Genomic DNA, 16,627 nt, shown 5'->3' with positions numbered 1-16,627 from the left:
CCACCTATCCGCCACCTGGGATGCACCATGTGGGAGTATCACCTCTCCCACTGCTACGCCAGTGTAGTAGGTTCGTGGAAGTACAGATAAGAGATCCTCTTTTTGTTGTGGTTAGTATCACCGTCATGAATTAAAACCTGAAAATATTATAAAACAACAACCATTGCATTGTCTCTACGATCAGGATATGAATTAATTTCACACTTCTGACAGTACAGTTTGACATCCAGTCTGCAAACTATACCGAAACTGCTAAAATTAATTGCAACAAGCCTCACATAAATTTATAGCGAACTTAAATATTTTGCAAAATCAGGATTGTTATATGAATGCAATAAATCTTAAATTAAGACAAATAACAAACCACAGAGTCACAATGAAGAGTTATTACTGTAAATAAATACTAAGATATAAAGTTTCAACAATATAAACAAAGTAAACTCAGGGTTGTAGCATTAAGAGTGCAGACCCTAATTTCCAAATTTTCACAAAGATATTAGGACGAGCTCTTAAGAAATATCACAGATTTTGTGAATGTCATAAGTGGAGTTTGCCAGGGATGCATCCTTTCACCATCAATCGTTTAGTGGTGCTCGATAATGTCATAAGGAAAATGTTGAGTAGAAGGAATAGAGGAATACAGTGGGAAATGGGGGAAACTGGAAGATTTAGGATTTGCAGATGATATTTGTCTTTTGTCTTCAAGAATTAGTTAGAAGGATTACAGAAGGAAGAAGAGGCTGCATGACCCAATATAAATGTTGTTAAGACCAAGGAAATGAGAGTAAATGCTAAAATTGATGAAAGATTGCTGGTGGCAGGAGAAGAGATGCGAGAGCTAGAATAAGGAAAGCTGATGGAGCCTTTATGAAGCTGTAGGAATGTGGAAGAATAAGAACATTTCACGGAAGACTAAAATAAAAATTTTCTATACAAATGTTAAATCAGTCTTTCTATATGCTTATGAAACTTGGAAGGTTACACAAACTATCACTAATCTCTTGCAGACATTTATAAACCGTTGCTTACAACACATCATAAACATCAGATGGCCTGAAATTATATCCAATGACGAGCTATGGAGAACAACAAATTGTAGCGTTATTAAAAAATACGCTACCTGTGATATATATATATATATATATATATATACATACATATATATATGTGAACTATCTACTGTCTACGCGACATATATTTAGATGGTGTCTCTCATCGGAACTGGTATTTTGGTAAATTAACTAATTCCTCTACGGACATTATGTTCACGGGCTAAGTACTGTACTGAGCCGTGATTTTCCCGTTCATATGGAACTGTTATTCAACTCTATGGAAAGACTAAAACCTTGAGTCTGGTAGACTTGGTTATTTTAATGCATGAGTGCTATGAACTGTTGGAATATTGGTTATATTTTCTGTCTAAACGTGGCAATTGTGACTTTTCAGAACATTGTTTATTGCTTGGTAATGCTTCTACGAGCTATTAATACATAGTGGAACGATACATGGGACTCCTACGCCATCTGTGAGAGTGGCTAGCAACTTATCTTGGTGGTTCGGCGGTCTCCGCCAGAGCGTGTAGCGGGGTTGAGACTGTGTCGCGCCTAGTGACAATGTGTGAAAGGCGCTTTTTAGCAGTTGGACGCGCTCGCGACTGGAAGCTAAGCGATGTCTAACGGCTACGCTGTTAATCAAATAATTATGATTACCGGTATGGAAGCTGTGGGAATTGGGTGATAAAGGAGAGTATACCTCGCCTAGCGAGGAAGAATAGATTGTGTTGTACAGTATTTAAGTATATTTGTGTTTAGTATGTAAGTCATTCTTTAAATTTCTTATTTGGGAAGTGCCGTAGTAGTTGGTTATAGCACGAGGATGTTACCTGGGCATTACTGATCACCACAAAAGTTCGCCTTTAGGTCTTATTACTGTGTATATATCTTTTTTGGTGTAGATTTCTGTATTCTATGAGTGTATTTATTGTAAGTGAAGTTAAGCTACGGCTTGGTGATGGTGTTCATATTTGAAGTGTGTGCTGCGTAACGACGAAGTGCAGTGTTTGCTCTAGGTAACAGTCAAAATTCGTTCCTACCTTTTCTAAATTTTGTGATTCCCTTTGTTAATTCTTGTTTCTGGTGTATCTATGTGTGTTTTCGTGAATTATTTGATTCGTGTGCTGTTTCTTTTGATAAATTGCATCTTCATATTGCCGTGTTTATTGTGGTGTACACTATTGTCTGTTCTCTCTGATATTTTGTTCCCATACTATTGTTTTGTGATTCGGTTCATGTGATTCGGCCTCCTGTTACTCGTGTTACGACCTAACTACTGCGACTGCACTGAACACCTTCCATTTCTCTTAAAGGTCATCATTATTATTATTATTATTATTATTATTATTATTATTATTAGTTGGATTTTTCATAGATTCTCATTTGATTCATACGTATGACTAGGGAATAGGATTGTATATTTCTTGCATTTCTGCGGGTGGTTTTGTTTTATTATTGCCTAATGATATGAGGATACCTACATTTATTACAACGGTGAGATTCATTAACAATGTAAAAGTTTGAAGATTTAATTGAGGGTTTTGGGCACCCCTAGTATGGAGTGGTTGTTGCTTGGGGCTTATCTACTCTTCTCTGTATTGTTGCTTATCTTATCTTATCGGCGTGTGGCAGTTACGCAACTGTCATTGGTCATTATTGTCTGGTGGGCATTAGCATCCGCTGTCGTGTGCCGCTGTAATTATTATGATGTTTTGTTTTGCGGTATTGAGGCAAAATCGCGTGTTTTTCTATCTTGTAATGTGGGTTCCGCCTCATTAAATTGTGCATTTCAGGTCGGGTTGTTACTAATTACCACATCTACTATGTGGAGTGATTTTATTTATAATTTATTAGTGTTGATTTTATTTTAACTACTGTACGATATGTGTTTTCATATTGGTCGGTTGTAGTGTAAAGTCCCTTTATTTTCATGCATTGTTTGGTTTACGTTATGTGAGTTTTGTGGGGAATGATCCTTCCACTAGGATGTGTCGGAAGCCCTCTATTAAATAATTTGTTATAAATTTTATTAAAATTTTATGTTTGTTCACGAACACTTAATAGTAATTTATTTAGTTTGCTGTCTGGTGCACCAGAATTTTATTTCACAAAAGAAGAAACTTATTTTAAATAATATTAATTTTATTTATATCTAGATTAGTTATCTGACTTATTTTCAGAGATGCAAAAAAATTTTTTTTTATTTTCTCAAGTTCATTATATTAATTGGGGTCTAATGATTTTTTTATATTTTAAATAATATGTAAAAATGAATTTTCTTTTAAGTATAAATTTAATCTAAAATTTTATGTTGGTGTTATTTGGGCGATGTCTGTCGCAATTCCTAATGATCCCATCCTCTAATCTTATTTCTTTTGGGTTAGGTCCTGCACTCTTCCATTTTTCCTTTGATGATGTTGTTTACTGTTTGCTTCATACCCCCTTTTTTTCTGTTTATCTTGTATGCGCACGTCCCAATGACGCTTGTCATTTTCTTGTATTGTTTGAGGGCGTTGCAAAATCAAGTTCCAGTCGCAGTGGAAATCAAGAGGAGGAAATGGAAATGGATAGGTCATACTTTAAGAAAGCCAGCAGGATCTATACAACGCACAGCATTGGGATGGGATCCGCAAGGTGCACGGAAGAGAGGTCGTCCTAGGAAGACCTGAAGGTGGGCTGTAGAGGAGGAAGCCCTCGAAGCAGGGAAGACTTGGAAGGAGGTTAAAGCACTGGCAAGTGAACGACCACAATGGAGATGTTTCACGGATGTTCCAGTGGGAACGAGAGGAATTAAGTTAAGTAAGTCTTAGGAAATAAAAAGTTACTCCAATGGTCCAATCACTGGACTGCTACTTAGAAATCACCTCGTGATGGAAAGTAGAAGTGATGCTTGCTGTTTAAAGGGGCATAACATCTAGGTCACTGGCCCGGAAAATAGACGTATTGATACCTAATGCCACATTGAAAATGTTGAAGCCCTCGCTCCTGACGAAGCTACGAAGCAGAAATGAGCGCGTCAGAGGCTGAGAAGAATGGATGGAAAAGAACTGGGACTGGCAAGGAGAGAGCCAATCTATTTGAAGACAGCAATGTACAAAGATGTGGGGATTGTCCTTGTCGTTTTGATTTTTCTTTCTATTTCCATCTCTTCCTACACTGACCTATTATTGTCATAGAAAGACTGGAACAATGAAAGGAACACATAACTCGAGAAACACTATGACAAGTCTGTGTGGGAATAGTGTAAAAGAAAGAAAACACAAGAAAGCAAGGACAATCTCCACATCTTCATGGCACTGCTGATGGGAAGTACTGAACCATCCATCCAACAGCTCTGACCTGGCATCCACTGATTTCCATCTCTATTTTTTTTAACATGCTTTACATCACACTGACATAGATAGGTCTTACGGCGATGACTGGATAGGAAAGGCCTAGGAATGGGAAGGAAGAAGCCATGGCCTTAATTAAGGTACATCCCCAGCATTTGCCTGGTGTAAAAATGGGAAACCACAGAAAACCATCTTCAGGACTGCCGATAGTGGGGTTCGAGCCCACTATCTCCCAGATGCAAGCTCACAGCTGCGCGACCCTAACCACCCGGCCAACTCGCCCGGTATTTTCCATCTCTTCGGACTGTTGAAGAAGCAGCTGGGTGGTAAGTGATTCACGACGATGTGGCCATTCAGCATGCTATCATGACGTGGTTTCAGAGACTGGACACAGATTTCTTCCATTCCGGTATCGATGCCCTGGTGTGTACCGTCAGAACAAGCGCTTGGACCAGAATGGTGACTATGTTGAACAGTAATGCGTTATCAGTGCCCTACTACTGTGTATCCTTATATCGGCCAGGAAAATGGAACTCCTCCGTGTGAGCTCTTGTTACCCTATCTTTTGAAGTTACCTCGTACAACATCAGTTATTTCCTTCAATGACAATGCCAATGACTTATTTATCTGTGAACGCTAGACCAGAGGCTGGCAACCTTTTAAATATGAAGAGCTATTTTCCAAAGCTTTTTATACTCTGGACGCACCAAGGAGTGTGTCTATTTTTATATCTGAATATTTTTAGTTGTGTATTTATTAGTGTCATGTTGAGAACAAACATATTTTAAATATAATAAACAAAATACAACTAGAATATCATCATTATACAGATTTCAGTATCCAAGTATCAAATTTTAAGGCATGTTGCAAAGTGGGGCCTATTACCAAAAACTGATTTATGAAGATATTAATGGAATCAATTAATAACAACTAAAATTAGTATAAATATAAAAACTCTGCAGATTGTAAACTTTATTTAAGTACCAATATCGTTACTGAGAAACATGGCACTGCATAAGGTCAACTAACTAGACGGAATCAGGAATACCAAGCAAGTTGGCTGTGCGGCATGGGTCATGCAACTGTCAGCTTGCATTCAGGAGATAATGGGTTTGAATCCCACAGCTGGCAGTCCTGAAGATGGTTTTCTGTCATTTCCCATTTTCACGCCAGGCAAATACTTGGGATGTACCTTAATTAAGGTCACAGTCACTTCCTTCCCAGTCCTAGCCCTTTCCTATCCCACTGACACCAATATGGCCTGTCTGTGCTAGTGAAAAAAAAAAAATAGTCTGGAAAAAAACACACACACACAGTTTTGCCAATTTATTTTTTACCATGTGTGTTCTGAACGTATACAGAACAATGAAGCAAATGAATTGTGTTTCAAATTGCTCAGCTAATGAGCAGTACATAAGAAAGACGACCTATTTCAAATAATACTAACAACTATGCTGTTATTTATCAAACAAAAATATTTAAAATGTACTGAATTTTAAAATATAAAGTAGGCATCTAAAATCTGAAGAGGGCACCATGGCACCCATGAGCACCACGCTGTCGACCCCAGCCCTAGACTATATTTCTCTGTAAAATATATCACCTAAATGTTTGTAAGTAACTTGAAATAATGATAAGCATGCACATACAGGTAAAGACATACCACGAAGAGCATGGCAGAACTTCTTTGTAGTGGTCCACTCTTCACGAAGTGAAAGGTTGAACATAGAATATGACGGATCTCCTGTAACTTCTTTGACAATGGTTAAAAACTGAGGCAAGCTCTTCTGGAGATAGTTTTGCTCAGCACTTGTATATGTTTCCAGAAGAATGAGTCCTTTACATCTGCAGAAAGTAAGATACAGAGTAGGATGAAAAATAAAATTTTTTTTTTTTAAAAAGATGTCACAAAGAATTATATCTGCATTAAATTACCATCAAAATGACAAATTAAATTCACTAGACTAGATGTTGAACTTCACAATGTCTTTAAGGAGGTTTTTTTAAAAAATAATACGTTTCCATTATTTTCAGTGCTGCCTTCAAATATTTCATTTCTAATGTGCATTTAAGTTGTGTCCAGTTTTGTAGAGGAGACATACACTGAACAGTCCATTCAGTTTCATCAACCATCACATGCACTTTTGCCTTTCAAATGTAAGAATTGGGTGAACAAAACCAATTCATACTAAAAAAAAAAGGAAACTGGACATTAAATTTAATGAAGTACAGTGTTTTAATATCCTTCGTCCTTAAGCATAGAAAAGATACATACTAATTAGTTAGAAGACAGCACATTTTATGAGAAAATAATCATCCCTTAATAATTGCAGCATAAAGCAAAATATTAAAGTCAGAAAATGAAATAAAGTTATAAAATGAAACTGGAGACAGAAATGACAAGTTGGACAACATTCACATGTTTAAACTATAGAGTGCTGAATAATGATATATCATTCAATACTTGTGTCCCAAGCGCCAATAACAATATATCATTGTTTGAACAGTTTGCCACCGGGCTAGTTGGCCGTGCGGTTGGGGGCCTGTAGCTGTGAGCTTGCATCCAGGAGACAGAGGGTTTGAATCCCACTGTCGGCAGCCCTGAAGATGGTTTTCCGTGGTTTCCCATTTTCACACCAGGCAAATGCTGCGGCTGTACCTTAATTAAGGCCATTGCCGCTTCCTTCCACTCCTAGCCCTTTTCTATCCCATAGCCATAAGACCTATCTGTGTCGGTGCGACGTAAAGTCACCAGCAAGGACAAGAACAGTTTGCTTTACTATATGCATTCAGTGAGGTTATATCTGATGGTGAGTAGCAACTTACTTGTCCTTTTCACAGAGGGAAGAATTAGTTCCTAATAATGTTACCAGGCAATATATACATTCACTTGTTTCCAAATGACAAATTTTAAAACTTTTGTACCAGGTGATGAAATGTCGTATGGCTTTTAGTGCCGGGATATCCCAGGACGGGTTCGGCTCGCCAGGTGCAGGTCTTTCTAATTGACTCCCGTAGGCGACCTGCGCGTCGTGATGAGGATGAAATGATGATGAAGACAACACATACACCCAGCCCCCGTGCCGTAGGAATTAACCAATTAAGGTTAAAATCCCCGACCCAGCCGGGAATCGAACCCGGGACCCTCTGAACCGAAGGCCAGTACGCTGACCGTTCAGCCAACGAGTCGGACTACCAGGTGATGATCCTGCAGTATTCTAAGATGAAGTGATTCTGTTGATGATGACTTGGCTAAATTTGTGGTCTACATAAGTTACTATGAAGAACATGTTGACTCAGATGAAGGTGTTATTCCTCCAATCGAAGATGATGTCCAAAACAGTGATAATGACATAGCTAGGCAATTGCATAATATGGACTGATAGAGATTGCAACAATCCTAATTAGTGTTATGTTCACATCCAACACAGAATAACTTAATTACTGAACATTTGTGTGCAATATCTTCTATGCTTACTCAGTTGGACATACAATGCAGACACATTGGCATATTTCACATAGAAGTTGAACTCTGATAAGATTTTTCTTTCTTCTTTTAAAAAATGTCATTTTTTCATGCCAACAAAGGTTTTTAAAATTTTTACAAAATATTTAGGATTATCATTGTGCATAAATGTACACTGGTAGTAAATTTATACTATTATTAACATCTGGAGAAAATTTGAGGTCAAAATACTCTTAATTGGACAATAATCTGACCAACCTGTGCATACATCTAGGAAACAGAGACTTGTAAGATCGCATGGACAGGGTACACATAAAAGAAAAGAAAAACATGGGTCAAAAATTTTCAGCTGCAACCTTCGTCAGTGGAGGATAGAATGTTGATGGTCACTGTTCGCGAGAAGCTTGCTGTGTTGTCAAGGCTGCTTCACAAGCTACTACCCAGGTTTCTGCTACTGCCAATACTCAACCCCTGATCGGTGGAGATGGTAGCCTAAGGTTAAGCAAATTAAAGTCCGGGTTTGTGGCTAAATGGATAGAATGCTTGCCTTCGGTCCGATGGCCCCGGTTCAATTTTCAGAATCAACCCCCTCATACTGTTAATTCCCCTAGCTTGAGGACTGGGTGTTTATGACGTCTTTGCCATTCATTTTATCCACATTAGGTCACCACCAAGCCTAATGCACCATTAGTATTATTATAATAATATTATTATTATTAAACAATATAAATATAATAAATATTAATAATTACAGTGGTTGTACCCGTCGTTCACTAGTTAATTAGCTTCCTCGGGGGATCAGTGGTGGTGTCCGACCCATGATCACGGGTCCGATTCCACCCAACAAAAGAGAACACTAGACCTGAAAGATTGCATTTCATTTTAACAGATCTACCAATAAAAAGAAAACTATATTGCTCCTATAAGAGCGGCCCTGCAATGTCTTCCTACAAGGATGTAGAAGTAAACGGGAATAAAATACCAGCACTATGTTATCTATAGGGAGCGGATTTTTATGTGCTAAAAATGTGAAAAATATTTATTTTTTATGTGCTGAAAAACTTTAAAATATGTGATAAAAAATTGAAATTATTTTCCTTTAAATATCACATAACTACTCGCGCTCAAGAAGTAAGTAAGTATAATGTTTTGTATTAGAATATGGTGCTACCAAACGTGCTCCTTAAGGCAAAATGGTGTCTGTGTATGGAAGCGTGCTGTATGGTATATTAATTTTTGATGCCAGAGTAGATATCATGAATGGTGTTTTTTTTAAAGGTAATGTTTTGTTTAAATATGGTAAAAGCAACCTATCATCTTTGAAAAAATAGTACCAATTCGTACTCACCCATCACACGCTGGAATATTAGTTGCTAGAAGTAGTCTCAGAATTGCAGAGAACAACAAAGGTCATCTCCAAATTGTCCATCACAAATGCATGCCGATTATCTCTAAAGAATGCCTTATACAGTGAAACCTCGATTCTCCGTTTTTCGAGGGACCATGAAAATAAAACGTACAATACGGGAAAACGGAAATCCGGGAATGAATGAAAACCATCAACAATTTGGCTAAACATCACAAAAATGAAATATGTATAATTATAATCTTACAAAACTCCTAAACCAAACCAAACTACAGCCCCAGTGGGACTTTGCCTGCCAAGCGACCGCTGCTCAGCCCGAAGGACTCCAGATTACGAGGTGCGCATGGTCAGTGCGACGAATCCTCTCGGCCGGTATTCCTGGCTCTGTAGATCGGGGTCGCCATCTCACCATTAGATAGCTCCACAATTAAAGGTAATCACGTAGGCTGAGTGGACCTGGAACCAGACTTATATCCAGGTAAAATTGTCTGACCTGGTCGCAATCGAACCCGGGCCTCTGGATGAGAGGCGGGCATGTTAGACCACGAAACCGCATTAATTACCGGTATGCGAGTTCAAAATCTCGATACTTTATATTCAGTTTTACAGGGGAATCTTCGTCAGTTTCCCGTGAAAACTTCTTTTTAGTTCAGCGACTTTGATTAGGCTAGCCAAACTCTTCGAAAATTCTAATAACGCCAAGCCAAACGACAATCGACCACAAGTAGTTTTTAATTCTCTCATCTAATAAAATAAAGCACATTAGATACGAAAGCACCCAAAATATATGTGAAATCCGTTCATTTCTTAATCTTTCATTGTAATTTGGTCTCCGGTATACTGTTCGTAGTCAGTTTCTGAAAATCTCGTACCGCGCAAATTAGGCCTACGTCGACTTTTAAAGGTTATGTTGAACTCGAAAATATGGTTTCGAATATAAGTATCGATTCTTAAAAGTTCTCGAATGCATTATATTCAATTCTGCGCGTCACAATCCAACCAAATTGGAAAGATAAAAGAAATATAAAAACTTCAGAAGTTACGGTTATTCGTGACCTTGAGGTCATCTGGAAAGCGCGCTCGCTGCACATGTCAGTGCGAGTTTGAAATTATACCAACCATTTAAAATGTAACGTGCGCAAATAAAACGACTGCGGTTTTTGGTATTTTAACACGAAAACGTAAAATTCCCAGTCTTACATTAGGACCTAAACAGTAATAGGCAATTCCAAGACCTCCCATGGCTTTCTTTTTTTTTTAAATTACATTTAGGTGCAACATGTGTTTTGGTCTCGCTAACATAATCATGTACGATAATGTCAAAAATACTGAATTTGTGTTAAGAAGCAGTTTCGATTCCTGCCTGAAAGCCCAGTTACTCTGCAGTGCCCTGAGCAAAGTGCCAAAAACCTCTTCGGCAGTACGATCGAAAAAAGTAAAAATATAAACATCTAACCCTGGACGTAATATGGACGTTTTATAAGTGCGAACATTTGACGAAACTCGTTCCGTCTTCAAGCAGAGCTGTCGAAATGCGCCGTGTCTCCTTGCAATTGTTGTCGCCACTCTCTGCTTTATGATTTTCCGAGATTCTCTAAACAATACCACCCGAATGCGATGCTAAGATGGTCCCTTATGCAAGTTCACCGCCGATCGCTTTTCCAGTACCGGTACAGTACTTGCTTTAATTATCGCAGTGACGGGGCGTTAACGCCAAGATCCATAAATATGCCATAGCCGTCCTTTTGTGAGATACAGTTTATTAAAAAACGATTGATCGAGGATTTAGCGTTGATGGGACTGGAATTTCTGGACGGTTGATCCGGGAAATCGTTTCTTCGGGGAACGGATAATGCGGGACTATTACAACGTGATTTAATTACGATGCTCGCGGGACCACGTAATTTGAACGCATATTCCGGGAAAACGTATTTTCCGGGAACGGATAATCGAGGTTCCACTGTACTGTGAAAACGATCGCTCCACATCACAGGAAGTCAGACGAGCATAGTTAAAGAGAGGAATGTCACCAACAATAACGCCATCAATTTCGCCAACATGAGCACCCTCTAATACACTAGAAATTTGGCACATTGTTTGAAATCCTCTGTTTTTCCTGAACAAATTTTGATATTTGACCTTTAACAGTCCCTGTACCTGCGAAGCCGGGAGTGGATCTAATTTATTTTCAACAGCGCACACGTCCTTCACTGTTTCGGACAACAGGTTAGTGGATTTTTCAAGTATGTCTATAGTTTTACACAAGAAGCTTAGATTGGCAGATATAAACGCCAAATCTTTTTCAAAGAGCTATCTTTTAGTATCTCTTGAAGAATCTCAATTGACGACGCATCGTTTTTATCTAGCACGTTCACAACGGATGCAAAACTTTCGAAATTGTCTGCGTAGTATACCACAGCGCTAAGCCAGGTACCCCACCGCGTAACAATAGGCAGAGGAGGAAGCGCAAGATCCGGGTTTTTCTCTTTAAAGAGATCGATTCTTGAGGGTGCTTTTACGAAAACTTTTTTGCCATTAGACACTAATTTATCCACTTGAGGATACTAAGCCCGCACAGTTTCACATAACCTGTGTAGAGCATGAGCAGCGCAAGTTACGTGTATCATTTTCGGAAAGCTCACAGAAAGGCCTTCGGCTGCCTTTTTCATGTAAGCTGCACTGTCAGTAAGGAAAAGCAATACATGGTCGTATTTTATACCTTTTGGCCAAAGTAAGTGCATGGCTTCATTGAATAACCTAGCTACAGTGACATGTTTTGCAGCAAGCATTTCTTTACATGCTAGCAAATAAGAATGTTCGCAAGCAGTTTTGTCATTCTTCAACACACCAACTACAACATTTCCTACTTTTCTGCCACATGAATCAGTGGTTTCGTCAATGCTCACCCACAGTTTTTCGCTATCACATACTGCCCGAATTCTCTGTGAAGTTTCTTCGTGACATTTTGGGAAATAGTTTTTCCTTAATGTGGATTCGTCTGGAGGCTCAAAATTAATGTACTTTGTTAGGAAATTTCTCAGTCCCGGATTATTTATTTTACCAAGAGGAATGTCGGTGCAAACAAATGCTCTGCACACATCTAAATAATACTGGAAATATTTAGATGGGCCTGCATTTGAAGTAGCTGGTTCAGCTATTAGTAATTGTTGCGAACGCACACGCGAAGCAGCCGCAGTATGCTTATTTCCAGACAAATGCTGGATTACTTGAGAACGTTGATCTGCACGTACTGTTTTACCACACGGTTGGCAAAATAATGCTTTTAAATTCCACTACATATTGTTGAAGACGCGACATTGTACTCGACTTCTCTTTTGGCATTATTTTGCAGGTTACGACACACGCATGTAAGGTGAATCACTGTTTCAATAAAAAGAATAGCAGCGTACACTGAAGGAAATATTTCTTATAAATCCAAACAAAATCACACGACCACGGGAATGATATATGGACCCGAACAGCTAACCTTACTCTTAGGAGTGATGAAATTCCACTACCTAATGGTGGGGCAATATTCGTCCGAGTTTCCCATGTCGTAACGGAATTACGTCGCCTTATCTCTCCGTGATTGCCTTTCGTTGATATTCTATAAACAAAACCCGAGAGGGCTGACTCATAAAGAGTTGAAATGACATCATGCAAGGAAACATCTTGTGCAGCAAATCAAATCGCTGTCTAAATGTAACGACGTAGCCAGTGACCAGCAAGTTTTAGAATTTATGGAGGGAAGTCCATAAATAGCCGAAACATTCAGATACATTATGTTAAATACACTGTTAGAAACAATACCGTAATCGTAAAATGAAAATATGAGCACTGTTTCATAATACAGAAGCATTTAAAATTTTATTGATCAACAAATATTCCCGATTTATGTGCTTATTATAGATTTTCTTAAAATATGTATTTACATTTAAAAAATGTGAAAATATGTGTTTTTATGTGAAATAAGATTCAGTTTTTACACTTGGGGATGCACAATAGGAATAATGAACTTCGTAACTTGCGTTAAAACTTACGCAAAAAAATATGTAATTACATAAAAATCTGCTCCCTAGTTATCTATATAATTAAGCCAGAAGTATGAGGTGAGGAAGTATATACGTTGAGTAACGCATGGTTGACAGCAGTGGCGATCTGACGGACCGAAACCTAGCAAACCTATCCCCCCGGGCTCCGCTCCAATCCTACATACAGCAGCAAGCCACGCAGGTTGAGTCGAGGGGAGAGGGACGAGAGTCTGGGCTGCAATATCAATCTCCGATGCCTTGCTTTCAGAAATACGTGCAACTTTTCTCTCACTGCTTTCAATGTGTCAGATGCTTACATTATAATGTGCTTTAGACTTCTATCATTCTCAATTGAGGTTTGGGCTTCACTGATAACCTTGGTAGACCTCAGTATACGCCACTGACTTCAGGACAAAGCATTTAAGTTGGAAGATCTTAAAAGTTTGAGTGATACGAGCAGTGATCATGATAAGTCATTTTCATGTATTGCTTTTATTATTTATTGCACTTGACTTTGCATAAAATAACTCCGAATATCACTTAAATGTGCTTACTTTACATCCAATCACTCTAAATTAAATAACATGACTATTCATCGACTAGACCGAAGAAAATGTATAGGGGGAGGGTGTGCTATTTACTGTCATAATGATCTCAAAAGTAAAATAGTGGCTACTTCAGACCAGACAATTCCCAATCGACCTGAGTTTATGTTTGGGGAAGTTTCGGCTAACAATCAAAAAGTACTGATCGGAGTAGTTTATAAACCCCCAGACATAAGACATATATCGGACCTTGAACTTTGCTTAGCCAAGTTAATTCCACTGTACGAAAATATAATTATACTGGGAGATTTTAATACAAATCTGCTGACTGCGACAAACGACTAATTACATTTACAAAATATGTTCTTTAGCTTAGACCTAAACATCCTACCTCTAAATGCTACTAATCATCTACATACAGTAAACCGGACGACTCGTACTTTGATTGACTTGATCATAACTAACAATCCTCAGAAAGTTTTAAATCACGGACAGCTTGCAGTGCCAGGTATTTCTACCCATGATGTAATATATGTCTGCTATTCATTAAAGATGCCAAAATATGAACCTAAATATATAACACGTAGGGATATAAAAAATCTGGACAAGGAAAGAATACGACATGAAGCATATTATCTGCCGCGGAACGATATTTTACACGTGGATGATATTGATGTAAAAATAAATAAATGATCTGATCTGGTGTTAAAACTGTATGACAGATTTGCTCCCAAGAAAGAGATCCGGGTAACTCGACCACCTTCTCCGTGGACGACTAGCGAGATTAAATCAGAAATGGCAAAGCGTGACTCATGGTACGAAAGGTTTAAACGAACGGGTAATGCTAATGACTTTGAAAATTACCGCGTTCTCCGCAACAGGGTTAAACAGTTAATCAGAATTAGTAAATATAAACACATGTCAAGTATCGAAATGCAAGAACTCGACAGAAATATGGAAACAATTACGAACGATGGGTATAGAATGTAGGATGCTAAAAGGGTTTAATGTGTCACCTATTCAATACATATAAATTTTTAAACATTAGGAATTTATTATTAATTCCATTTGAGACATGATTCGCCCTTCATTGAGGGCATCATCAGTCAAAATACTTAGGTGACACATTAAACACTTTTAGCATCCTACATTCAGTATCTTCAATACGGACAACAATGATTTTTATCACTTGCAACGATGGGTATAGGTCGAAAGTTATTAAAGCAGGCGCCGAATATATCCCTTGATGACTTAAATTTACACTTCACGTCGGCCGAATCCACTGTAACAGCAAATAAATAATAATAATAATAATAATAATAATAATAATAATAATAATAATAATAATAATAATAATATCGGGACACAAAAAAACAAGCTTGAAATTCCACGCTTAGCCTTCGCGGATGACTTGGCCCTTTTGTCCAGCGATGAAGTCACAGCAATAAAGCAAGTTGAAATTCTCCAAGAATGTGCCAGAAAGGTCGGACTTCATATCTCCTTCCAGAAAACTGAATTTTTCTGTGCAAAACTAGACATCCATAGTCTCAATACAAAATACGGAAAAATTAACAGAGTTCCTCACTTCAAATACCTGGGCGAAATTCTCAAACCAACCGGACAAGAGAAAATAGCCCAAAACAACCGTGTCCAAAAACTCAGAAGAGCTTATGGGAAAACAAGAGAAATCTACAACAAAAATGTATGTCTCTCCACGTTAAGATTAAACATTACAATACTGTAATCAAACCTGAGGTTTTATACGCAGGGGAAATTCTAACGCTTCATAGAAAGGGCGAGCTGGAAAATATCCTAAAAGAAGAGTGAAAAATCATGAGGAAAATTTTAGGACCAAGACACACGGGAGAAGGGTACCGCCTCCAAACCCGGAAATCCACAGAAAAATTATCTAATATTGCGGCAGACCTCAGGAAAAGAAGGCTGAAATTTTATGGACATGTTAAGAGGCTTCCAGAAAATAGACTGACCCACCAAGTTCTTGAAAGAGTTGATAAACTGAAGAATTTCCCTTGGATACAACAAACAAAAGTGGACATGAAGAACGCACAAATTCAACCTGAAGATATTTTGAATCGAAATATATATAGAAAGAAAATTGACAAATAGGAAGTTACTCCAGAGAATGAAGTACCAAAATGAGCAGGTACCAAGTGGATGGAAGAACAGGAAAGGATCTTTAGTCAACAGATGTAAGCATCCGGGATCATCCGCAAACGAAATCATAAATAAAGCTTCATGTGTTCCAAAAGGGACCATTCACATATAATAATAATAATAATAATAATAATAATAATAATAATAATAATAATAATAATAATAATAATAATAATGTTTCTCCTATGCCAATTCAAGATACATATGTGTTTAAAGAGGTTGGTATAAATGATGTAAAGTGAGTTATGTATTCTCTCAAATCAAATGCTGCTGGACACAATGGCATACCTCTGTCTTTCTACAAATATATCATTGGCGCCATTCTGCCGATCGTAACACACATTATTAATTACTGTTTAACCCAAGGAATTTTCCCTATGGCGTGGAAGGATGCCCTCGTCATCCCAATCCCAAAAAAAGGATGGACCCAGTATTCCTTCAGATTACCGACCAGTTTCTATCCTACCACCCCTGTCCAAAGTGCTGGAACGCCTGGTACATGAGCAAATCCTTACGTACTTACATAAACATGCTTTAATTGACTCTTACCAATCAGGCTTTAAGAAAAAACATAGTACCATGACAACTCTGCTGAAAGTGACAGATGACATTAGATATGCAATGGACAACAAGCAAGTGACAATACTTACTCTTTTAGAT

At 38.0% G+C, this 16,627-nt stretch overlaps 1 protein-coding gene across 1 annotated transcript in view; it reads right to left on the bottom strand.

Moving 5' to 3' along the window:
• The window catches only part of LOC136863268 (TRPL translocation defect protein 14), a 476,558-nt gene that overhangs the window by 64,101 nt on the left and 395,830 nt on the right, over positions 1-16,627 (bottom strand). The window contains exon 10 of the mRNA XM_067139653.2: positions 6,048-6,229. Coding sequence (XP_066995754.1) covers positions 6,048-6,229 — 182 coding nt within the window. The remainder of the gene's footprint in view (positions 1-6,047; positions 6,230-16,627) is intronic.

The sequence above is a fragment of the Anabrus simplex genome, chromosome 2 (assembly GCF_040414725.1).
Source record: "Anabrus simplex isolate iqAnaSimp1 chromosome 2, ASM4041472v1, whole genome shotgun sequence".
NCBI lineage: Eukaryota > Metazoa > Arthropoda > Insecta > Orthoptera > Tettigoniidae > Anabrus > Anabrus simplex.
Note: the sequence above shows the minus strand (reverse complement) of the source record. Positions and strands in the feature narration are given on the sequence as shown.